General features: G+C 31.5%; 3 protein-coding genes and 4 long non-coding RNA genes across 7 annotated transcripts; 5 read left to right on the top strand and 2 right to left on the bottom strand.

Moving 5' to 3' along the window:
- The first annotated feature begins 624 nt into the window (after positions 1 to 624).
- LOC106709438 lies at positions 625 to 3,148 on the top strand. The gene is made up of 6 exons (XR_006756524.1): positions 625 to 671; positions 1,241 to 1,264; positions 1,912 to 1,941; positions 2,709 to 2,753; positions 2,996 to 3,034; positions 3,112 to 3,148. It is a non-coding gene; the product is annotated as an uncharacterized LOC106709438 (long non-coding RNA).
- Positions 3,149 to 3,223: 75 nt separating this feature from the next.
- LOC106709423 lies at positions 3,224 to 4,318 on the top strand. The gene is made up of 4 exons (XR_006756511.1): positions 3,224 to 3,274; positions 3,948 to 3,965; positions 4,139 to 4,156; positions 4,258 to 4,318. It is a non-coding gene; the product is annotated as an uncharacterized LOC106709423 (long non-coding RNA).
- Positions 4,319 to 6,022: 1,704 nt separating this feature from the next.
- On the top strand, positions 6,023 to 6,993 carry LOC123722540. The gene is made up of 4 exons (XR_006756514.1): positions 6,023 to 6,076; positions 6,365 to 6,391; positions 6,640 to 6,663; positions 6,966 to 6,993. It is a non-coding gene; the product is annotated as an uncharacterized LOC123722540 (long non-coding RNA).
- A 354-nt stretch (positions 6,994 to 7,347) lies between these two features.
- Positions 7,348 to 8,833, top strand: LOC123722566. The gene is made up of 5 exons (XR_006756523.1): positions 7,348 to 7,404; positions 7,684 to 7,716; positions 8,055 to 8,087; positions 8,636 to 8,650; positions 8,808 to 8,833. It is a non-coding gene; the product is annotated as an uncharacterized LOC123722566 (long non-coding RNA).
- Positions 8,834 to 9,787: 954 nt separating this feature from the next.
- LOC106709432 (BRCA1-associated RING domain protein 1) lies at positions 9,788 to 12,187 on the bottom strand. The gene is made up of 2 exons (XM_045684759.1): positions 10,993 to 12,187; positions 9,788 to 10,284 (listed from the first exon to the last, which is right to left on the bottom strand). The coding sequence occupies exons 1-2, from the start codon at positions 12,106 to 12,108 to the stop codon at positions 9,829 to 9,831; spliced, it is 1,572 nt and encodes a 523-aa protein (XP_045540715.1). The 5' UTR covers positions 12,109 to 12,187; the 3' UTR covers positions 9,788 to 9,828.
- Positions 12,188 to 12,444: 257 nt separating this feature from the next.
- On the top strand, positions 12,445 to 16,200 carry LOC106709428 (BUD13 homolog). Its single transcript, XM_014501230.2, has 6 exons — positions 12,445 to 12,605; positions 12,838 to 13,021; positions 13,495 to 14,569; positions 14,702 to 14,795; positions 15,290 to 15,474; positions 16,028 to 16,200. The coding sequence occupies exons 1-6, from the start codon at positions 12,505 to 12,507 to the stop codon at positions 16,198 to 16,200; spliced, it is 1,812 nt and encodes a 603-aa protein (XP_014356716.2). The 5' UTR covers positions 12,445 to 12,504.
- Positions 16,201 to 18,134: 1,934 nt separating this feature from the next.
- Positions 18,135 to 24,673, bottom strand: LOC106709422 (protein FAM98A). Its single transcript, XM_045684770.1, has 10 exons — positions 24,549 to 24,673; positions 23,910 to 24,142; positions 23,062 to 23,201; positions 22,203 to 22,338; positions 21,804 to 21,958; positions 20,685 to 20,885; positions 19,839 to 19,922; positions 19,203 to 19,327; positions 18,923 to 19,122; positions 18,135 to 18,296 (listed from the first exon to the last, which is right to left on the bottom strand). Exons 1-10 carry the CDS (start codon positions 24,584 to 24,586, stop codon positions 18,190 to 18,192), a joined length of 1,419 nt encoding a protein of 472 aa, XP_045540726.1. The 5' UTR covers positions 24,587 to 24,673; the 3' UTR covers positions 18,135 to 18,189.
- Between the last annotated feature and the right edge of the window lie 106 nt (positions 24,674 to 24,779).

Below are 24,779 nucleotides of genomic sequence, written 5' to 3' on the forward strand. Positions count from 1 at the left end.
TGAAAGTTATATATTATTTATTTATTTTACGTAAACTTTCTTTTGAAAATTCGTAGACTTTTTAATAAAACTAAATATAGAAAATATAGTACCAAAAAAGATCAAAGATAAAAAAGAAATGACGCGGTAAAAAGACATTGATTATTAATTTTAAAGGATATCTTTTAAAGTGAAAAGGAAATATGAAAAGATGCTATTTCATTCTAATTATAAAATATTAAAACAAAAGTTAACTTTTGTTCATTTTCGTTTAATGAAATGGGGCCTTTGAAATACGACAAACCTAAGCAAATTAGGAAAACAGAAGCCATTAAAAGTAAAAAGGGAAAATTGGAAGCCCTCGAGGATCTTTGAGGATTTTTATGTCAGCGACAAATTTTTACTCGACACGAATTAATTTAAGCGTTAATTCCCTTGAGTAACGATAAAAATTTAATGATGAAAATTAGATTCATTATCATTATCTATTGACTGACAAATCATTAATAACAATTTAATGAAACTGACATAATTAGGAAAAGAATTAATTGTTGTTCTTTATTTAAAATACATTTAATTTTACTCATGTTTTTAGACTGAACGTTATTTTTTTTAATAAGATTAGTGATAAAAAAACTAATTTCTTTCAGCACAACCAAAATCGTAGAAGATTACAAACATTAAGTTTAAAAGTAAGTTATTGAATATTATTATTTTTTTATATCACAATGTGGCAAACGAGCAAACTGCTACTTGAATATACCGAAATAGTGAAGTGACTGCTACCCATGTACATCTGCAATTGCAGATGCGTTGCCTACCTTTAATCGACGGAAGGGGCAACGCACATAAAAGGATATATCCCCTTCCAATGCCTATCCTCCTCTGTCAAATCCACTTCCTCTTCCCATCCTTTCCTTATAAGAAAAAGGTGGGAAGGGAAAGTCTCGACAAAGTCAGTCCAACCGTTTCGGAGATTACCCGAAACAAATACAAACTTGCGGATAGATAGACAGACACAGAGACAGGTAAAGATTTTCGATATAATACAGACATTCCAATTTTATTAATTGTATGGATTAACTATACGAGTACTATGTTTCATGGATATTAAGTGTAACTACTACTACTACTTAGTTACTTACTATATAGGAGTCCCTTAATGAAGATTTAGTAAATGTAAGAAAACTACACTAATGGATAGATTTAGTAATAATTAACTTACTCATAGTGATAATTAATATTCAATTATTAATTACAGTTGATTGATGGAAATGATGGTCAGGTAAGTAAGAAATAAACAGAGTATTTTTACACCAATCTTCTGGTTTTATTTGTATAGTAAAATTTGTAGTAAATAGTTGGTTTACTAACTAAAAAATCATCCAATATCAAGATGTAAGCTATTTCTAATTTTGTTTTCATTATTATTTTTTTTATTTGTACCCCCTAGTAGGGGGTCTGCAGACCTGCTGCTATCGGTAACCTTGGTTACCGTTAGATTTTTATTCATCTACAATAAGTTCGAAGAAGTTGACTTATTATTAGAATAAATAGTTCAATGATCCATATATCAACACCCCCACCGAATAACCCCGTAATAGGAAAAATCAAATTTTTCAGGAGAAGCAAAAACCCGGTAAGAGTACATTACGGGATTATTCGTTGGGGGCGTCGATTTGACATTTGTTTCTATTCATCCCACATTACTTATCTATATATATAAAAGAAAGTCGTGTTAGTTACACTATTTATAACTCAAGAACGGCTGAATCGATTTGACTGAAAATTGGTGGGCAGGTAGCTTAGAACCAGGAAACGGACATAGGATAATTTTTACCCCGTTTTCTATTTTTTATTCCGCGCGGACGGAGTCGCGGGTAAAAGCTAGTATAATATGAAATTAAAGAATCCATGTTGTAATTTTTACAGAGGAATAATGTCGATCGAGATGACGATGATGTAAGTCACTAATATCTCCTTCTTTTCAGCCACGTAACGCCCACTGCTGGGCATAGGACTCCCCAAAAGATCACCACAATGATCAGTCCTTTAATATGTTAACCATGTAAAATATTATAATTGCTAATCGAAGTTCCACTCAGATTAACATATACAAAAACAGTATAATTTATTAAATATTTATATATTACGTTTACAATCATTCTACAAAATCAGTAAAGCCTTTTAGAGTACAGTTCGCCATAAAAAAATACACCCTTGGGCGTCGCCGAAAGGGCGTCGCAGCTGTCCTTTCCCCCATAAAGAATCGAAAAATGTAAAATATGAGTATATAAACTAATTCCAAATATTAAGATGCCTACAAATCCTATAGACCCACAAAACTAACTCAAAAACGACGTGTCAATTTGTAATTTTGGAAGAAAAAATATTTTATAATACCACGGCTTCCTTGATCATTCGCCTGCACACCTGCTACAACAACAGCTGGTGACGAGGCCCAAGGACACATCTATAGCTTGACCAGAAATACAAAAACCCTCGCCATATTACGGTACAATATGGAATTTGGAGGATTTTTATACTCTTTTTAGACACGTACATATTTTACATACATACATATTTTACTTTTTCTTGTAAATTCGACGCGCAATAAAATAATAATTAAAGTTATATAGTTTAGCTTATTTGTTTTTTAACTGAGTGAAATGAAATAGGTTTTTATTCGTATAATGTAACTACATTTATTTGTTAAATCTTTTCCACAGAATAACGATGATCGTCGCAACAACGATGATTTTGGGGCTTTAAGGGTAACTGTTTCACATGACATTTTAAGAAATATTTTTTTTTACCTATAATACTATTAAACTGCATTATAGATAAGATACGGTTATTGACACAACGAAATCAAACCAACAACTACAGAAATCATATACATAGTTTAAAATAGCTGCCAATTTGAGTGGTAGAGTCGCCTAACTTATCTTCGTCCATCTCTGTGACATCATCGGTCGCAAGTCTCTTGTTATTGTGTACGAGTTTATTGTTTCAGGAATTGGTTAAAGAGTCATATGACGTAGATGGACCTCAGGTCTGTATTAATGTTATGTTTTTAATTTTTTAGCTATTTTATTTATCCTTTGTGTTAATAATTTTATATTATTTTAGGTTACTCCGAAGAATACATACTCAAATGAGGCGAAGGTATAATTAATATAAGTTACCCAGTTATTAATTTGTTATTAGATATCTTAATTCTAAGTTATAAAATTATTCCTTTTAGAACTCTCATCTAGACTTACTCGCTAAGGAGTTGGAACGATTATCAGCGGTAAGCATACTAATTATTGTCTAACTGTATTCTTTTGAGTAATGCACACAATATTTATCTATATATATAAAAGAAAGTTGTGTTAGTTACACTATTTATAACTCAAGAACGGCTGAATCGATTTGACTGAAAATTGGTGGGCAGGTAGCTTAGAACCAGGAAAAGGACATAGGATAATTTTTACCCCTTTTTCTATTTTTTATTCCGCGCGGACGGAGTCGCGGGTAAAAGCTAGTTCTTATATATAAATGCTAGATTAAATACTTTAGTAAATATTGTATCCAACTATAAAGTAACTCTGAACTTTGAAACTAATACAACTCAACGATACTTGTCGTACAAAGTATATTATTCAATATAAAGTCCTAGTCAAGTTACCCGAGTCGTTCAAGTTAGACTATTGGAATCTTCTCTCTAACAAGACTAAGATATTGAAATATTTCAAGGATTACAAACTGAAGTTATTACACTAGCAGTTGCCCGTGACTTCGTCCGCACGGAATAATAAAATTGTCTATTTCAGATAGTGTAACTTTCCAGGAGTTAAAGAATTTTTCAAATCACATCAGTACTTACGGAGCCTATTCAATACAAACAAACAATCAAATCTTTCCTCTTTATTATTATTATAGATTAGGTACTGGTTGTATCACACTTACGTTTTATTTTTCAGAAATTTCAAGGCAAAGGAGTAAGACGTTAATCTATAATTGTTATTAATATTTTCAATATAATAGAAAATAGAATTTTAAATACTTTAAAAAACCGAACACGTGTATTTATGGAAAAAATTAATACTAAGAATAAGAAGCAGTATTATATTCAAGTAAAAACTATTTAAAATCATCCTTCTTTTGGTTCCAGGTCCTAAAAGTAGCATATGTAAGTAGATCCTAGAACTATATCCAACTTAATTATTACGTTTAGACAACTAGCGATTGTATAACAATCTTTACTATATCTTTTTTATTTACTCTTTTCAGAGTCCATCTAAAAATAGAAACGTGAGTTAATAATGATCATCATCAGCTCACTATACGTCCCAAGGCGCTCAGAGCCTACCCCAAGTTAGGGGTGACTAGGCCATAGTCAACCACGCTGGCCAAATGCTGGTTGGTTGACTTCATACATATCTTTGAATTTCTTCACAGATATGTTGCATCACGATGTTTTCCTTCACTTTAAGAACGTCAAATGAATGTACATATGTAAATCGAAAATCGAAACCATATTGGTACATGGCGGGTATTCTAACCCAAGACCTGCAGATTACAGGTTAAATCCCTGAGCCACCGACGATTGCTTGTTTTATATATTTTTAGTTAAAGTGATCATTTTTTCAGGTCAACCCACGTGTCTACGATTTAGGAGTAAGTGTCTTTATTAATTTTATTAACTCCACTATATGTCACATCCCAAATAAAAAATTAATAAACTATGTTAATTTCGTTTAATTTTGTCTTTTATGTAACTTTAACTTTTTTGTCTTTGAAGACTGTTACGTAACTGTTGTAAGAAAATAACTTAACATTAAATTTCAGAGTCTTCATTTTAAATACGTAAGTAGACATTAATATACCCCTAGATAAGACTTGGTGTGTGCTACGAACGACGTAGCAATTCGTAGAGGAGCATACAAGTAATTTGCCACGCTACGCTATGCTACAGAATTGTAGACTACGTAGATATGACTTGATAAGTTATTAATATAATATAAGTATGCTACAACGTATGCAGACAAAAGGAGTTTGTCGTAGGGGGCACTACTGTGGCCCTACGTAAAGCTGCATAGTTTAATTATAAAAATAAAACTTTAATCAAATTTATCGTCAGATGTATTAGAATAAAAAATAGTAAGTGCTAAAATTAAAACAGCTTAAGAATACAACAATCGATGTCAAATGATTCCACTTTAGATTTTTTAAGGAACATAAATGTAAATCCATTAATAAATTTCTCTCCTATTCTCGAATAATTCCTGGCATTTATTTAGTCATTATATTGTTAAACGAACTACATTCCGACAAAACAACGCTCGGAATGAAAACAATTCCAATCTACTTTTTAATTACGTTATTGAATCTGGAATTGAAACAAATACAGATCTATATTGCTACAAATTTATCTGACCCGGTGGCGACTATCGCGGTTAATTCTGTCGGTATATATGGAAAATATACTTACAAAATCATACACAAGACAATAAAGTATAGCAGACTATCAAAAAGAGAAAGATCGCCTATCTAGGACATGTTCTGCGGCACAAAGAATACGACCTTCTCCAACTTATTGTGATGGGCAAAATTGCAGGCAAAAGACGCACTGGACGAAGAAAGAAATCGTGGCTGCGTAATATCAAGGAGTAGACGTATAATGCCAGCGTGGAGCTGACGGCCAACCTCCATTAATGGAGAGGCACCTAGAGAGAGAGAGAGACACACAAGACAATAAGACATTTCAGAACACTGCAGTACTTTTTGATATTGACTGGGATGTTAATGTGATATTGTACTTTAGTTTTCCTTTTGTCTACCGGGTCAGTAAGTTTGTAGTACTATATAAGTATTTAAAAACCTCATATTAATGTTGAAACATATTACTAGTGTCACAATTAAAAGGGGGACCTAATACTAATATTCGTAACGTTCGTCATGAAAATTTACATATTTTGTTGCTGGTGTTACGGAAGCACGTGTCGCAAATATTTATGGTAGGTCGTCTGTAGTTCACTAGCTGCCGATTGGCGATTACTTAAATGTTTGTTAATGTTTTCTACAGGTTGCACCACAAGTTTCGCCACCGGTAAGTTTTCCAAAAATTCTATAACATTTTAAAAATATTTGCCACTCATATCATATACAATATGTAAGTTTTTACTTATTGCATATCGAAGGGTGAGGGGTGAAAGGCTATTTGTTTTAAGCGACATTTTTTGCGATATTGACTTTTCTGAATATATATATATATTCAGAAAAGTACTTATATCAGAAAAGTCAATATCGCAAAAAATGTCGCTTAAAACAAATAGCCTTTCACCCCACGATATGATATTTTTAAATATTTTTTTACGTTTCCTCTTTATTTTTTCAGCAACATTACCAGCCTTTTAATAACAAGGTAAACATATAATGTTGCATGTTTCATTGATTTAGAAAACTTTCCCAAAATAAAAAAATAAAAACAATCCTGCTAAAACAGCCTTTGCGCTATTCCGGGTTATCTATTTCTTCTATAAAAGGGCGTCGTAGAAATCTCGCCCAGGATGCTGGGAGAACCGTTACTACATAGTAAAAGCATCCATCCATCCAAACTTTCCCATTCGTTAATAAATCAATATTACTTCATAATTACATTGTTTATTTCAGATATTCCAACACTTTGGCGACAGGGTATGTAGGTTCTTAATATTTTTATTACCTTAGTTAGTATTATATTTATTATTATTTGTATGGCTTTGTTTGAAAATTGGAACCCCATTAAAATTAAAAAGACGAATGTCTTGTTACCTGTCTTAAATATTTTGTATGAATTAATGAATTTCTCGGCAACTATATGAAATACATATTTTACGGCTGATAGAGTTAGAGTTGTATGACAGGGTAGTACATACTCTGCCGACCCTCTGTAGGGATAAGGTTAGTTTGATAATCATTTTTACCGCACTTATCATGCAAATATTGTTTTGTTTTAGGAAGCTTACCACTACAATGGTGATAAGGTACAATCAGATCTTTTTTTTTATAATGATCACTTCTTTCTTCTTCGTCGATCATTCTTTTTAGCCGACTTCAAAAATAAGGAGGTTATCAATTCGACTGTATTTTTTTTATGTGTGTTACCGCGAAACTCCGCCCCTGGTGGTCCGATTTTGATAAAAAATATTTTAATCGAAAGGAAGTGCTTGCAGATGGGTCCCATTTTTTTTTTTAAATAACTAGAAGACTAGTAGATTTTGAATTTAACTTCAAAATTTTTTTGTAACTAGTTTGATGCCACGTAGTCTCTTTGCGAGTTTATTTTAAGGCGTGAACATCATTAAACGTGTTAAATTAAATTATGTTAAAAAATTTAAATGTAAATTAATTATGCTTTGTATATTTTAGCATCCTTACCACTATTATAGTGATAGAGTAAGTATCACGTTTATTTATAAATTTTCTTGAATAAATGAAAATAAAATCATTATTTCATTTCTAACTAGCTTTTACCCGCGACTCCGTCCGCGCGGAATAAAACAAAATAGAAAACGGGGTAAAAATTATCCTATGTCCGTTTCCTGGTTCTAAGCTACCTGCCCATCAATTTTCAGTCAAATCGATTCAGCCGTTCTTGAGTTATAAATAGTGTAACTAACACGACTTTCTTTTATATATATAGATTATACAAAATGTTTTTTTTTTTGCTTACAGTACGAACATCCCTACGTGAACCAATATAAGCCGGTTAGTGTATTATTTAATATTTTATTATTTTTATACTAATGTCTAAATTATCTTAGAGATGAGATGTAAATACAGTGTAATAGTGATTTAGTAATATGATTTGATTATTTTAAATGGTGTTTTTTTTTATTGAGAGAGCTAGCGCTTGACTACGATCCCAAACAATGGTTGACAAAGATGGTACGCGCTAGCTTTGTAAATACCTATTCACTCTACTCTTGAAAGCCCCCACGTTTTAATTATTCCAACTTATAACCAGCAGTTTCCATCACCATGTGGAGTAAAATGTCGACAGTTTGTCATAAAATTTTTCCAAATTAATCTCATTTTGTCTACAGGATTTTCCCAACTACGCGCACCCTAGTAACTACGTAAGTTTTAGTAAATAAATAGATAAATAATGATACTATATGGAAAGTTATTCTAATTTTAGTAGCTGTATAAGCAGTGAGAATATATTTTATATTTAAGATTCTCTTGTCACAATGTTAGTTACCATACTCCTCCGAAACGGCTTGACCGATTGTTATGACATTTTATATTCATATTCAATAGGTCTGAGAATCGGCTACCATCTATTTTTCATACCGCTATTAAGTTTTTTTCAGACAGCTAGTTTTAATATGTATGCTATTACTAATATTGAATATATTAATTGTATACGTCATGGAATCTGAAATCCATTATGACGATAATAATGACGTCACAAAGTACGTTTACGTGTTGTATTAATGCACTACATTTGCTCGCAATGTTCTACAACGTTACATTACTTTGTTACTCTTAAAGATTTGTATGCTCTGGAGAAATTCAAAAATTACTCCACAGATAAAAAATCACTGGTTAAAAGATATTTTATCAGAAAAATAATGAATTATATTTAAAATAATTGCTTCAAAAATCCTATCTTTTTTTTCAGGTATATGGCTATTTGGTAAGTAAACTTTAAATTTTTTACATACATTTAAAGACCTAATCATTATCAGTCATTTAAATATTGTTGATTTCTATTACGGGTAAATTTCGGGTAACGTATATGGCAATACATTGTCACAGACTAATTTTGCCTAATTTTTTTCTTTTTATTACAGAGAGACAGACCCGATGATGATGACGATGATGATAACAATAATAATAACAACAATAATAACTAAGAATTAAATAATTTAGTTCCCAAAAAAAAACGAAATTGGCGCGAAATCGGACACGGATTTTTTAATTAGATAATTTAGCAAATATACAGTTGCAGCAATATTTAGTTTGTTTTTCTTCTAAGAGGTTTTTTTGAGGCATAAATTATAATTATTACTCAGGATTAATTTTCATATCACCTTCTACTATCAGCTAAAACTAATTATAAAACAATGTACTTTATCAAATAAAGAAATCAATTCTATTTGCATTTAAAACTTAAATCTATTTACATAATATTATTATTTAAAATAAAAACTTAAAAACAGAGTTTCACTCTGCATTGTCTAAAATATACATCACAAACCTGCCACTTTCCCTAGAGAGGGCTGGTACAGTATATGCATACTCTTCTGTACATTTCTAACTGAATTTACATCCTTTGTACGAATATCTCCTGTTAAGAAATCCATCCATACTTTCTTCAGTATAAAATATTAATTATGCTAATGTTACATAATTTCTTGTCAAATAAATCTCATATATATAAAAGAAAGTCGTGTTAGTTACACTATTTATAACTCAAGATTGGTCGAACTGATTTAGCTGAAAATTGATGGGGAGGTAGCTTAGAATTAGGAGACGGACATAGGAACTTTTTTATCTTGTGTTTTTTTTATTCCGCGCGAACGGAGTCGCGGGTAAAAGCTAGTTAAAAATAAATTCAATACCAATTTTCAAATAAACTAAAGTAACTGCAGCAATAAGAATGGTATTTGACTTACAGTCAAAGAATATATTATACATCCCACTTAAGAACTTAAGATCTAACATCACACTGTCACCATAAGACCTATAATTTAGAATGTAAGAAATAATTTGTCCACTGTAACATAAATACCACAAAAAAAATAAACTTCTGGCTTCAAAGCACTATTTGGTCAGCTATTATATCAAAAATTAGAAGTAGTCTGGTAACATTTACTCTGGTTCACATAACTCATATTTTTCAATACATTCCAATAGCCAACCAATAGGTAAAGCTTTTAAATGTTTCATATTATACATTGGTTCATACATATCTCTAAATATGATGTAGTGTGAACATATTTCTAATTTCCCACCCTTTTTAGCATGGTATGGCACCAATCTCTCCGTTTCCGGGATTGATTCTGGGTTCGGAATTCTTCTTAGGACTACCCCACCTGCATCTATTATTAACTTTGACAATATCGTCTTGTTTAAAATAAGTGTCTTTGATATTTCATAATTGGTGTTCAAATTGTATAAATAAAAGTGACACCCATTAAAAAGACCCGGAAGTTGTTTGTATTTATTATATCTAGATTTTTTAGGACCATTAAAATTTATTGTACCAACACCTTTGATTTCATGGTCAATAAACGGCTCCAAGTTATTTTCGGTGCTTTTTAACACATTGATGGACAGTAACGTCTGTGGGCGTTCCTATAGTAAAAAATGATACGACAGAACGCCTTTAGTCGTAATAGTTTATACTCGTGTCACGGCAGTACGGCTGAGGGCGTTTGATTTTCAATACTTTTACAAGGAAGAGAATGTTGTAGTGTCACCGCAAAAGTAATGCGGCTTTCCTACTGTCATCGTACATAGTTCTACAACACGTCAAGGGACACACACATTGACAGAATTCCGGTACCCCTCCCCCCGTACAGTACGCCCGTGGGCGTCATGTTTTCATACATTTAGTCACGTAGTGCGCGTCGGCGGTGGGCTTCGTGTCACCTCATATTTTCGCGCGCAAATAACGGCTCGAGTGGTAAGTTATTGACGTATTTTTGTGTTTTTGTTTATCGAAATATTCAAATTCAATTTTGTATAAGGTAATTGTGCTTCTAAAATTAGTGGTTGTTTGTATTGAATGCAGTTTTTTGGTATTGAATTAATAATGAATTTATCTACAGATGGCGCCTGGAGATCCGTACGAAAGGGAACAAAAACGGCTGTTAGAATTGTTCAATGAAGCTGAAACTATAGGCGTACTGTCACTAAACAACATTTTACATGCAACCGCATTGACACTACGCCCATAGGCAATGTATGAGATTAAGTAGTGTCATTTGGGAAGTAATTCTTAACATGTACTGTCCGCCAACGTGTTAATATCCAATCAGTGGATAGAATCCAAATACTGTAGATTATGCCTTTTAAAATATCTAAATTTGGCAAACAAATACCCTCATTTGCATCCACAATTAAATGTGTAACTTTTTTAGTGAATTTAGGCTCTATGTGGACATTTTTATGATGTTTTGTTAATGTTTTTAATTTATTTTGTATTGGATTATATTTGGAGACGCAATATATATGTATATCATCAAAATCTAGTTCCATTTGTATTAAAGATATATGTGATATATTAGCAGTTTGTGAATGTATTACATTTTCTGCAGCTGTCTCTAAGATTTTTCTCAATTCACCAGTAGCTAATTGCATTGGAGTTTCTCCTTTACTATTCTTAGCATCTAAATCAGCCCCATGAGTGACTAATAAATAAACTATGTCTCTATGGTTGTACCTAATTGCTTCATGCAATGGCGTTTCATTGTCAGGACCTGGTACATTAACAAGGGTATTATATTGAAGGAGCAATCTCACTAAATCGAGTCTACCACTTTGAACAGCCTCATGTAATGGTGTCCATCCAGCATTGTCTTTTGTATTCGAATTTGCACCATCATTGAGTAATTGTCTTACTCTGTCAGTCTTGCCTAGTCGACAAGACACATGTAATGCTGTTTCACCTTTCTTGTTACGTTTCTCGACTTTTCTGGTTAACTTTGAACTGGTAGCCGTTGCTGGAAGAGAAGTATTTGGGATTTCAGGTATAACTTTCTTATGTAATGTTGTTTTACTGTTTTCTTTTTCCATAGTTTTTATTGTATGTTTCTTAGCATTTTTATTTACTTTACTAATGGAACTTTCTTTAGATAAATGTATAGTGCTAGTCTCAGTTTTATATGGTGAAAATATTTTATCTAACTCTACAGTAGATTTGACACTGGCATCTAGACGATCATCTTTGAAAATAGGTTTGTCTAGTAATGGTATATCGCAGGAAGGACATTTTGTTAAATCTTCAAAATGTTCCTCACAAATGTAATGAAAACAGCACATTAAGGTAACCGGTTTCTTGCACAATTGTTTACAAGCACGACATGTGTAGTCTTGTTTTACAGCTTCTAATGCCATTAAGAACGAGTTCATTTCTGCTGAACACATAATTATAACGTAATATGCTATATTGTTCAATTTTTTTTAAACATTGAACAAATAAAAACTTAGTCAAGGCGGGAATTTGAGAATTTTGACATTTAGTTTGACAGTGATCAACGAATGTTTTAAACGTGTAAAACGTGAACCCCTTAATGCCAATATTCAATAAATTTTACGAAAAATGTATTTTCATCAATATAAAAATTTATTTGAATACATTTTTTTAATAGGAAAACAGTAATAAATAAAGTGGTAACCTGGCTGGCAACCCTGTTGTTGACTCCAAACCAAGTGACAAATGACAAAATCAAAATGTCTTCTAAGAATAAATTTATATTCATATGGTTCATGTTTTTAAATTTGTGAATTTATAAGATTTTAAAAATAAAACAATAATTAAAAATGTCTGCAACGATAGACCAGAAGGCATACTTACAAAAGTATTTAACTGGAACAACTGGAATCAAGAAAAAGAAGAAGAAAAAAGTCGTCAAAGGACAAGGGTAAATTTTATAAAAGTTTTTATAATTTATACATATTTGGTGTAGTAAGATTCGCGACAAAATGAAACAAAACGTATACATTTTAATTATAAATTTAAAATTATATTTAAACGCAGTTTGATCCTATAGATTCCAAAATATCTATTATAGGCTATAAAGGTATTATCACTTCAAAAAGATCTAAAATTACACTTTTTGTCTCAACTATAAGTTTAATTTATATATATTTCAGGTTCAAGATAATAGACGATGACCTAGATTTGACCAAGTTAAGAGCACTAGAAGGTGATGAACTGGACATTCTGGATGATGGAGAGGATGCGCCGCAGATTGCTGGCATTATTGATGAGAGGCCGGAAGAAATAAAAAAGATGGAACAATTTAAAACTACTTCAAAATGGAGAGTTATCAATCAGGTATGTAGTTTATTTTCACTTGGGAACATGAAATATCAATGGCTCCTATGAATAAGGGCCAATGTGCAAATTGACAACTTTACAGGAGAGGCTCTCAAAGTTTCAACCATAAAGATAAATAGGCTGCATAGGCCTAATTGCATTTACAACTGTAAATGTGTAATTTTCTTAAGTGCATGTTAATTAAACTAAGAGGTAGCTTTTAACACAAAAAAGTAATAATTTGGCCCTTATACATAGGACCCGTTTATATAGAACTACAAAATTATATGTTGTGACTTTGTTATTTATATAAAGCAGCAAATCTCAAATTTTTTTGACCACAGCTATTAGGATCAGTACCCTATAGATCTCCAAAGGCGTTGCACACTTTGACTAACGTAATAGAGGACCAATTATTTTGTTGTTTTTTTTTTTGTATAGTCTGTATGAAGTAAAAGAATATGAATCTAACATTGTTTCATTTATTTTAGGATGATGGATTCAACAGTAAATTGCAAATAGAAGAAATCAAGAAAGACGTTAAAGAAATTGAAAAAGAAAATGAGTTAATATTTGGTAAAATGTATAGTGATTCCGAGGATGAAAAGAAAAATGACTCTGATCTTTCACCACCACGAAAAGGTGTCAAAGAAATTCAAGATAATTCAAAAAGACAGAATAATAGTGATAGTGATTTTAGTCCACCTAGAAAAAGAAATGCAGAATCACCACCAAAGAAAACAAAATCAAATAATAAAAATTACGACTCAGATTTTTCACCTCCAAGACGAAAAGAAAATCAAGTATCAAGAGAAAAATCTAGAAAACAAAGTCGATGGGAGCAAATAGATGATGCTAAGAATAGAAACAGATCACCTAGCACTGAAACAAGAAATAAAGAACAAAAAAATCACAAACAATCAAAACAAAATAAAAATTCTAAAAGATCAAGCAGTTCTGATCTATCACCACCAAGAAAATCTCAAAAAACAAGGGATAGCACTGAAAGATCATCTCAGAAATCTAAGAAACATTCACCAAGAAGAAATAGGAATTGTAGTCCAGATTCTGATCTATCACCGCCTAGAAAATCTCAAAAAACTAGGCATAGTAATGAAAGATCACCTCGTAAATCCAGAAAAGATTCACCAACTAGAAATAGGCACCATAGTCCAGATTCTGATCTTTCACCTCCTAGAAAAAGAAGAGAATTACAGAAGAGAAATGATAGAAAACATAATACAGACCATACTAGATATGAATCTTCGAAAGATAGCTATCCAAAAGATAAACGAAATAAACGGAAACAAGAAAGTGACTCAGACATGTCACCTCCTAGAAGATCGAACAGAGAAGACAGAGAAAAGAGTTACAGGAGAAATAGCGACAGTCCTCCACCAACTAATAAGAAGATGGCAAGAACTCTGGAAGGGAAACAAGCGGGACTTCAAGATGCTGTACAATTGAGACAGGAGAATGAGATGTTTAGGAAAAGAGAAGAGGAAGCATTCAGTAAAATGACAGATGATATTTCTGGAAGAAATGCCAAAGCCGTTTCTAGGAAAGGTAAGTGTTACTAAAAGAGTCTTTAAGTCACTTAGAGTGTCCCTTAGTGAAGATTTCGTATGAAATAATGAAATTAAATTAATCTGAATACGGTTAACTTGAATTAACAAAGTTTTGTTTGCAATTTTCAAGGCAAAAGGGAGACGTCAGAAGACAGACAGAAACAGAAAGAAAAAGCAGACAGACAAAAAGAGTTGGATGAAAAATATAAAAGATGGAATAAAGGGTAATATTAAAAATTAATTAAAATTTAAATTTAAATGTTTTTAGTTATACATAAATTAATTTTTACGATGGATTTCTATTGCTTAAACTTTTACAAAATTCGCATTTGTACCAAAATATTAATTTATTTTTTATTGAAGCAATATTTTTATTTTTCTATTTAAGTTGTGAAAATAATAAAAAATAGAAAATAATAATTGATAAGAAGAGCTTCAACCAACATCTTAAGAAGCTCTCGCTGAACATTTTCCCTTAATCCAAATGTCTGATACAAAAGGCAGTTATTCTAGAAACCGAGCGCATAGTGAGGTTCCTATCTCTTCCTCACCACTGGTTGCTTGAATCAGCTAGTGTTTTACTATTTTTTTTTATAAAATATGTTAAATAAATAATAAATAATTAAATGAATATATATAGAAATTAAATTCAATTGATATGTTACTAATTTTGAATTTTTTTAATATTTTGTGTTATATCTTTTTTTTTATCTTCCAGAATAAAACAAGTAGAAGCTCAAGAAGCTAAGATACAAGAATATATGCATGAAGCGTCAAAACCTCTCGCAAGACACAGAGATGACAGAGATCTGGAAGATACATTGAAAAGAGTTGAAAGAGAAGGAGATCCGATGCTGAGGTATATCAGAGACAAGAAAGTAGAGAGAGGAGAGTTGCCACCCGGTATGTTTATTATATTATACGTTTTTAAACATTAATTATAGTTTTTTTAAATTAACTTCGGATATTTTTTGCCTAACAGTATGTTCTTTAACTTGACCTTGACTCGGAGGGATGAAATAAATATTTCATCAAATTTTCTTCTCAAGATTTTTTTAAAGAAACTATAGAAAGGGGATGTGGATATGATAAGATATATCCTCTTGCTATGCGTCCCCTTCTCTGTCGATTTAAAGTAGGCAACGCATCTGCAATTGCTGATGTCTATTTGCAGCGATCGCTTCGCTTTTTAGATGTATTCAGATGACTGCTCATTTGCCATCTAATGATATAAATAAATAATAATTTACAGTTTTTATCGTTGTAATTTACTAGTTTAAAAAAAATAGTAGCCTATGTATTCTTCCAATCTATGTTCTATATCCTTACCTAGTTTCTACCATGTCCATTGAGACATTCCGGAGATACTTTCAAACATCCATCCATACATATAAACTTTTGCCTTTATAATATTAGTAAGATGGTTAAGAATCATATTTTATTGTTTTATTTTCAGAAAAACCTAAATATAAGGGTAATTTTCCACCGAATAGGTTTAATATAAGACCTGGCTATCGCTGGGACGGTGTTGACAGATCAAATGGTTACGAAAAGAAATACTTTGACCAACAAAGCAAGAGGAAAGCCCAACAAGAAGAAGCATATAAATGGAGTACAGAAGATTTGTAAATATAAAAATAAATGTATTTTTTAATAAATCATGAATTAAGTAAAAAAAAAAATTTTTTTATCTTGATTTTTTTGTTTCTCTTATTTCTTCCAAAAACTTAAAATTAAGCATAACTTCTTAAGATATGTATATAAAAATCTTGTGTCACGATGTATATATATATATATATATATATAAAAGAAAGTCGTGTTAGTTACACTATTTATAACTCAAGAACGGCTGAATCGATTTGACTGAAAATTGGTGGGCAGGTAGCTTAGATCCAGGAAACGGACATAGGATAATTTTTACCCCGTTTTTTACTCCGCGCGGACGGAGTCGCGGGTAAAAGCTAGTTGCCAATAAACTCCAAAACTACTGAACTGATTTCAATCAAATTTCACATGTACTCGTATTTTGGTCTAACTTACTGGATAGTTATCATCTCAATTATTCGCTTATGTCGTAAATGTAAACGGTAAACGAGTAAAGTTTATCAATTAATTGTTACTTAAGTAAGTGTTTATTTACTGTTTAGTTTTATGAAGTTCTCATAGATGGCGGTGTAAGTTGATTCATAGATAAAATTCATTTGACATCTAGGTTGCAAATACACCCAATAGATGGCGCTGTGTTCTATTTTTTTAGAACATAAATTCTATTACTTTATTTCACGTAATATTTATTTACTTACTAGCTGTCGCCCGCGACTCCGTCCGCGCGCAGGAAAAAAACACTTAACAGCGGTATGAATTTTTTCTCGCCTTTTAAACCTTCCCTAGACCTCCACGAACATTTCAAGACTAAGATAAGATAAATCCGTTCAGCCGTTCTCGAGTTTTAGTGAGACTAACGAACAGCAATTAATTTTTATATATATAGATTAAGTTTATTTTTAATTCGCGGACGACAGCTAGTATTATATTTTGGGTAAAAAAACCAAATAGATTGAAATAAATTGTTTATTATCTTAAAACACTCAGATTCATGAAAATAGCCAGAATTAATGTTAGTACAGTCGAACTTTGATATGCGAAAAAAAAATGGCGGTACCTTGGATTCTCACTTATCCAGGTTCGACTGTATTTATATTTTATTAGCACAAAAATAAAAGAAAATATACAACATATGTATATCATGATAAGATTCACTTCAGATTTATTTTAATAAAATTTCATATATCAATAAATAATTTTATTTAGTAAAAAAAAAAAAACTAATAAATGCGTTTATTTTTACATTAAAGAATAAGCTTCAATCACCTATGATTATTATTACCTTTTTTTTTAAATATTGTAACTTCAATTTTTTTTTTTTTAGAAGTACGTTACTTTATTTAATAAAAGAAAATAAAAGCTTATTAATATTGAAGTATTCTCAGTTAATATGCTTTTCTCAAACTGTACGATACAAAATACTTATAATATCTAGATTTTTGACGAGTAAAGACTATATTGTTTAAGTTTTTATTATTTTCAATACTTTTACTTATTATTCCTGATAAAAAATACTTTAAAATATAGATAAATAATTTAAATAGATAATAGAAAGAAATAAGTATTGAAGAGTTGCCACTCAAATAATTATGTATTTTTTTGTATTAATAGACTTACTGTGGGTTTCTAAGACCATAATCCCAATTCAAAACATAATATCTCAATTTTGACGAAGGTCTCAATCAACGGTTACTAGTTCTTCTAGTAATACTACTATAATTAGTAGAACCACTACTAAAGTTAGTAGATAAGCTTTATATAAAATGGTTTTAGGGATTTTTGAATACACACAATAATATTCCTTTGTTCCAAATAAACGTTTAAATTTAACAAATAACTAATACACATATTTAAAAATAAAATTCCTAAATTTATAAAAGAATTGTTACTTTTTGTGCAAAAAAAAAGTTTTTTTGACTTTTAATTTTGGCTTTATTATTATTTGCTAGATTCAAGGTATTTATTTGGAACTTAACATAAATTATAGTAAAATTACTAGAATTAGTAATATGACTAATTACGTCTCCCCCTGTACCCTCCACGTCCCCTACGATCATCATCATAACGACCCTGAGAGTAACCCGGTCCTTGACTAGCCTGAGGATGATAAGTTCTGTAACCTGAAATCATTGTTGTAATTATTTATAAACTAGCCGATGCCCACGACTCCGTATACACGGAATTTAAAAAAAAAAACAATTATTAGTCTATGTGGTTCTTCCGGACAAAGGGAATTAAAAAAAAAACTTAATAAGTAGCCTATGTGTTCTTCCAGACTACAATATAATGGGCTTAAATTTGAATCAAGGAATTGTTTTTTTTTTCTTCCAGACTATGTTCTACATCTGTGACAAATTTCATCAAGATCTGTTTAGAAGTTCAGGAGATACATTGTAACAAACATCCATACATCTAAACATTCGCATTTATAATATTAGTAAGATTGTAGAGTTAAATAAAAATATATATATATATATTCTAAGCCTTATTCCAGACAGTTATCTACGTCTTTTGAAAATTAACAAAATATTCAAAGATTTATTGCCTTGTGTAAGAATCGACTAAATTCATGATGAAGACATGTCTATTTTTTAATAAGTCTATGATTATAGACTTATAAAGATAAAATGATTTAGACAAGTTTATCTTTAATTTCCATTGAAATCAACTAAACAATCTAATTTTATCAAAGATTATAAGAAACTATGATAAGTTTTTTCTATTAAATATATATAAAAAAACATACCCGGTGTAGTGTAACCTTGGTTATAACCTCCAGCGCTGTCATAACCTTGGTTATTACCGTAACCTTGATTATAACCCTGGTTTTGGTTATAACCTTGATTAGGATGATAATTCTGTCCATAACCACCCGGAGGAACTTCAAACGTTTGGTAGTTACGGTGATTCTGGTTTTGATTTTGGTGGTAATTTTGATTCTGGGATCTGAAAATTAATAAATTAATATAGATTTATTTAAAAAAAATCCCTTAAAGTTACTAGTTTTATCAAACTCAAGAAATGACCTGTTCTGATCTTGTTGTCCTTGGTTGTAGCCGCCTTGTACCCTGCCACCCCCTCCCCTGCCACGTCCGCCACCTCCGCTGCCATCCCCCCTACCACCCCTCTGACCACCACCACCTCGACCACCCTGCATACACAATAAAATACAATTTGAACTTGAATAAGCGAGAGTCATTGTCAAAAATATCGCGGTCTTTGGACTCTCGTTCATCCAGGTTTGACTGTACCTAAATATAAATAGAACATAATGAGACAATCTCTGAAAATTCTAGTTATAAATACAGTCTACATTACTCATTGATTATGTAACTTTAAAATGGTGAAATAATTTTTGAAATCCGTTCGGTAGCTTTTGAGTTTATTTGTTACATACAAAAATAAAAAAATCCTTTCTATTAGTATAGAAAATTAATGAGACATGGAATAATTGTAAATAATACAGATAAGAAAAATGTTGTGATAATCATATAAATATGATAGAATATATAGACTAGCCGTAGCCCGCGACTTTGTCCACGCGGTGTAAAAGAACTTAATTATATGTGTATCTTATGTGTTCTGAAGATATCTTCTTACATCCATCCATCCATCTAAATAGCATTTATAATATTAGTAAGATATACTAGTAAAAATATTACCTGAGGCGCAGACCTCTGTTGCCAAGATGGCATCTCCGGTGGTGGAGGCTGCTGTTCATTGGGACGACCACCTCGGTCTGGTACCTGGATTTCCAGGTTTTCATTTTAAATATAATTTATATAACATATCTCATAATAAGAAACATATCTCATAGTAATCACTGATGACTTTCAACTTCAACATAGTTGAACGATGATGATTTAACTTCAACCAATTTGAACAATGCTAATATTTGACTTCAATTCACTTGTACAATGATGACATTTGACTTCAGCTTACTTCAACAATGATGATTTAACTTCAACTAATGTGAACAATAGTGATTTTTGAATCAAAATAAAGGGGAAAATTTACAAATCCTAATAAGACATGTCATGATGTATGGATCTGGATGTTGAGCTGTTAAAGGGACGGATGAAAAGAGAGTACATATGGATGTGTGGTGTAACAAGAGTGGATAGGATACAAAATGAGTATATTAGAAGAAGTCTGAAAATAGCACTGGTAGTAGAAAAATTAAGAAGTAAAAGGTTAGCGTGGTATGGACATGTTATGAGGAGGGAAGAATCGCATGTGGCAAAGAGAAAGTTTATGAGTGTGGAGGTACACCGGTAGAGGTAGACCTAGGAAGAGTATAGATTGCGTGAAAGGTGACATAATCAACAAGGTGGTGACAATGGAGAAGACGGGAGACAGATTGATTTGGAGGAAACCTGGTACTAACCCTAAGTAGGTGGGACAAGGTCAAGGAAATGATGATGTTGAGTAATTTTTGGCTTCAACAAACTTGAGCAATAACTTTTGACTTCAACAAACTTGAGCAATAACTTTTAACTTCAACAAACCTGACCAATGATGACTTTGTTGACTTCAGACTGTGTATTCTTCCTGACATTAGCGCTGGAAGTCTTATCTACATGTAATAATGATGTCCTCGCAGCGAGAAAATCACAAAGTTTAACTTCTGGTTTTACTTTCATCTGTTCACGTTTTGGTCTGTATATTGCTTGAATTTGATCCTTCTTACCTTTGAGACGATCTGACCACTGAAATTATAATTTAATTAATATTAGTTTTTACCCGCGACTCCGTCCGTGCGGAATAAAAACAATGCACGCAAGATAAAAAACTATCCTATGTCCGTCTCCTAGTTCTAAGCTACCTCCCCATCAATTTTCAGCTAAATCAGTTCGACCTATCTTGAGTTATGAATAGTGTAACTAACATGACTTTCTTTTATATATATATATATAGATTTAATAGCCATAGATTTTGACATAATGACACTGAGCAAAGGAGAGGAATGAATACAGTATAAAAAAACGAGACAAAGTTCAATATAATTGAGAAATTTGTATTATTCATAGAATATGATTTAATATTTGTATTAAAATACTAATGGTTTCACGCGACTTCGTCAGCGCGCAATTAAAAAAAATCTAGTAATAAATATAGCCTATATCACGGGGGGATAGTGTAGCTGCCCAAATAAGAAAAAGTTCAATACAAAAAGTCAAATAGGTTCAGTAGTTTTGATGCCTATTCAATGAAAACAAACAATTAAATTTTTCTTTTCTGTAAAATTAATATCTATATATATAGTCAGAAAGTCGTGTTAGTTACACTATTTATAACTCAAGAACGGCTGAATCGATTTGACTGAAAATTGGTGGGCAGGTAGCTTAGAACCAGGAAACGGACATAGGATAAATTTTACCCCGTTTTCTATTTTTTTTATTCCGCGCGGACGGAATCGCGGGTAAAAGCTAGTAAATAATAAATACGATATTGTGAATAGTGAACCATTCCGGAGATATCTAACAAACATCCATCCATCCATACATTAATACTTTCGCATTTATAATATTAGTAAGATATACATATTATTGTTTATTTTTCAATTGGAAAGATATGTTTTAGTTTAAAAAGTTTTTGAAATTAAGTCTAGAACAATGTATCCATACCTCAAAACTCTGTATAGTACATTCCAGCCTTGATATTAAAGTTTCTCTTCTTAGTCTATATTCATCATACATTTCTGTGAAAATATTTTCCAATTCTTTCCAATCTTTTTCAGTTAACGCTTTATTATATAATGGCTTTCCTACTAATTGCTGACCTGAAAAAGTATATACAAAATCGGATATAACAACATCGAAGGTACTGACAAAATTCAGTCAAATTCTGATAAAATTCAGTCAGTCTACAGTTTTTGAATATTGAACAAAAATAACATAAAAACATTAAGTATTTAGTGGATAAAAAATCAAAAACACCGTTTAGATAAAAAGTAAAAAAAAAAACTAGAATATATCTATATCTAGAATTTTTTTACAAGTCATGTAAATAAAACAAAGTCATACCTTCTTTTTGAATAGTATCCTTCAACTTCACTTCTAGTTTAGAAAAAAGCACTTCAGGTGTAATATTTGGCGGAGGTTTGTTAAATTTCAAAGCTATTAATATTTCTTTTAAAGCTTTAGCGGTGGGAGATTCTTGCTGAAAAACATTACTACATAAGTAAAAGTAGAGTGAGTTTCAACCGACAAAAGCTATACAAAAACATATTATTGCTAGCTTTATCTTTGAAAAAAGTATAATCATCATCATCATCGGCTACACTCCCCACGTCCCCACTGAGGGGCTCGGAGCCTACCTCAAATTAGAGGTGACTAGGCCATAGTCAACCACGCTGATCCAGTGTGGGTTGACTTCACACATATCATTGAATTTCTTCTCAGATATTTGCAGCATCACGATGTGTTCCTTCACCGTAAGAAAGTATAGTACTGGTTTATTCTTTAAAAAAACCTTTCTAGATATTAATATTATAAGTATTGGATATTTTCGACTAGCATTTGCCCGCGACTTTGTCTAATTGGAATTAAAAAATACATCACCAAGGGATAGTGTAGCTTCCCAACAGTGAAAGTATTTCAAATTGTCTCAGTAATCTCGGAGTCTATTCAATACAAAATCAAATCTTTCCTGTCTATAATATTAGTAATCTATTATCTATATATATGAAAGAAAGTCGTGTTAGTTACACCATTTATAACTCAAGAATGGCTGAATCGATTTGGCTGAAAATTGGTGGGCAGGTAGCTTAGAACCAGGAAACGGACATAGGATGATTTTTACCCCGTTTTCTATTTTTTATTCCACGCGGACGGAGTCGCGGGTAAAAGCTAGTAGATAATAAATTGTGTGACATCTATTTACCATAACAATATCCATGTTTGGTGGTTGATTTTCGTTTGGACAATCAACACTGACCATCCTAGCAGCCATTATTTCCGAAATCAAATAGTCAAGTAGTGTTACTCTTATTTCTTTTGTCTGTAATCTAGATGACATATGTCCTGAAATAAACATAGTTATAAAACTTCAAAATTTCGTAAGTTTTTACTAGTATACTGTTCGTAAGAAATGGAATTCTTACCACAATGGCTGTTTGAGTTCCTGATATTTTAGATCATGGCGCATGCAACTGTGCCGAAATATCGGGAGCTCAGCTTAACCGTGATAAGAATCCCGTTTGTTACGAACAGTATAATAGTTAATTTATACCGATAAAATTTTTCATACAGACTCAGTCCTGGATAAGCGAGAATTTAAGCTTTTTTAGAGCTTTCTCGCCAGCAGGAGTTTTTTGCTTATGTTATTCTTTCGTTATGGTCAGACAATAACTCTTGCTTATAGAGGTTTCTTGCTTATCCAGGTTCGACTGTATCTATATTTTACAAGTGAAGCCCTATTTATCCCAATTGAGAGGGTTGTGAAAAATATATTATTTGCCATTAAGTAATGGCAACCATTTTAAATTTACAATATCAAAGAATATCATTATATTGTATTGTTAGAACTAAAGGTTACAAACCTTTCTAAAATATATCAAATTATAAAAAGGAAAAAATAAAATTTTGTTACGTAAATTCTACCGAAAATTTAATAAATTTAAAACGTTATAAGCTCAAAAAAATTGTTAAAAAATAGTATAAAATACAAACTAAGAATTTTTTATAATGTTTCAATATTTATTAATTTTTTAATAATGTATACTAACTCACCTGAAATCAATCCTCTATACGGACAACCTAACTCTTTAAGAAACGAACTCAACTCCAACATAAAAGAGCTCGTCTCCTCCAAACTGTTAATCATATTAACAGATTCCTCAACTTTACATAACGTTTTCAGTTCCTCAGCCAATTCGCATACAAGTTTAATAAAGTCCAAGGACTTGAGTCCATCGTCTATTGCTTTTGAAAATGCATCAGGATCTGATAATGGACCATCATATCTAAAAAATAGAAACAAGTATTTTTTTATATCAAAAGCAGGCACCGAATAGCAAGGCAACATTACCCATAGACATCGGGAAATGCTGATGCGCTGCCTACCTTTAATCAACTGAGAAGGGGACACAAAGAAACAGGATATTTCACCTAATAAGTAGCTATGTTCTACATCTATACCAAAATTCTTGTGAAAGATCCTTTCCTAGACATATGTTCACTTTTTAGGCTTTCAAACACTATAGTGTTGAATTCACAAAGAATAAAATGAATTTTATTATAATTATGTGCATTTCATACCAATATTATAGAGGAAATTAACCTTCAAGGGAAATTTTTCGAGATTTTTCTCGGAACATATTGAATTTTTTTCTTATTGACGTGCTTCAATAGAATTATGGTTAAACTTACCCTAAGTCTCCCAGTGAATCAAATATGTCGTTTTCCATATTTGTATTATAAACTCAGTTAACTTATAGATATTATTTTCCAGACGCTTAGAAATAAAAAAATAACCAACACACCGGACACCGGCTGGAAAAAATTCTAGTTGTCAATGTCAAATTTGGCAAAAAGACAAATCAATAAACCATAAACTAACATCAAATATAGATTATCAAACACAAAGAACGAATTTTTGTT

This window comes from Papilio machaon, chromosome 27, assembly GCF_912999745.1.
Source record: "Papilio machaon chromosome 27, ilPapMach1.1, whole genome shotgun sequence".
Taxonomy (NCBI): domain Eukaryota; kingdom Metazoa; phylum Arthropoda; class Insecta; order Lepidoptera; family Papilionidae; genus Papilio; species Papilio machaon.

Bases quoted from the DNA above. Each gene is read 5' to 3' on its own strand.
- LOC106709432 (XM_045684759.1), bottom strand. From the start codon at position 12,108: ATGTGTTCAGCAGAAATGAACTCGTTCTTAATGGCATTAGAAGCTGTA. The intron at 10,285-10,992 runs ATATTAACACGT...CTGTCCATCAAT, and splicing joins GGATTCTATCCACTGATTGG to GTGTTAAAAAGCACCGAAAA.
- LOC106709428 (XM_014501230.2), top strand. From the start codon at position 12,505: ATGTCTGCAACGATAGACCAGAAGGCATACTTACAAAAGTATTTAACT. The intron at 14,570-14,701 runs GTAAGTGTTACT...GCAATTTTCAAG, and splicing joins CAAAGCCGTTTCTAGGAAAG to GCAAAAGGGAGACGTCAGAA. The intron at 14,796-15,289 runs GTAATATTAAAA...TTTATCTTCCAG, and splicing joins TATAAAAGATGGAATAAAGG to AATAAAACAAGTAGAAGCTC.
- LOC106709422 (XM_045684770.1), bottom strand. From the start codon at position 24,586: ATGGAAAACGACATATTTGATTCACTGGGAGACTTAGG. The intron at 23,202-23,909 runs GTGAGTTAGTAT...TGTTTATTTCAG, and splicing joins GTATAGAGGATTGATTTCAG to GACATATGTCATCTAGATTA. The intron at 18,297-18,922 runs GTATGTTTTTTT...CAATGATTTCAG, and splicing joins CCAAGGTTACACTACACCGG to GTTACAGAACTTATCATCCT.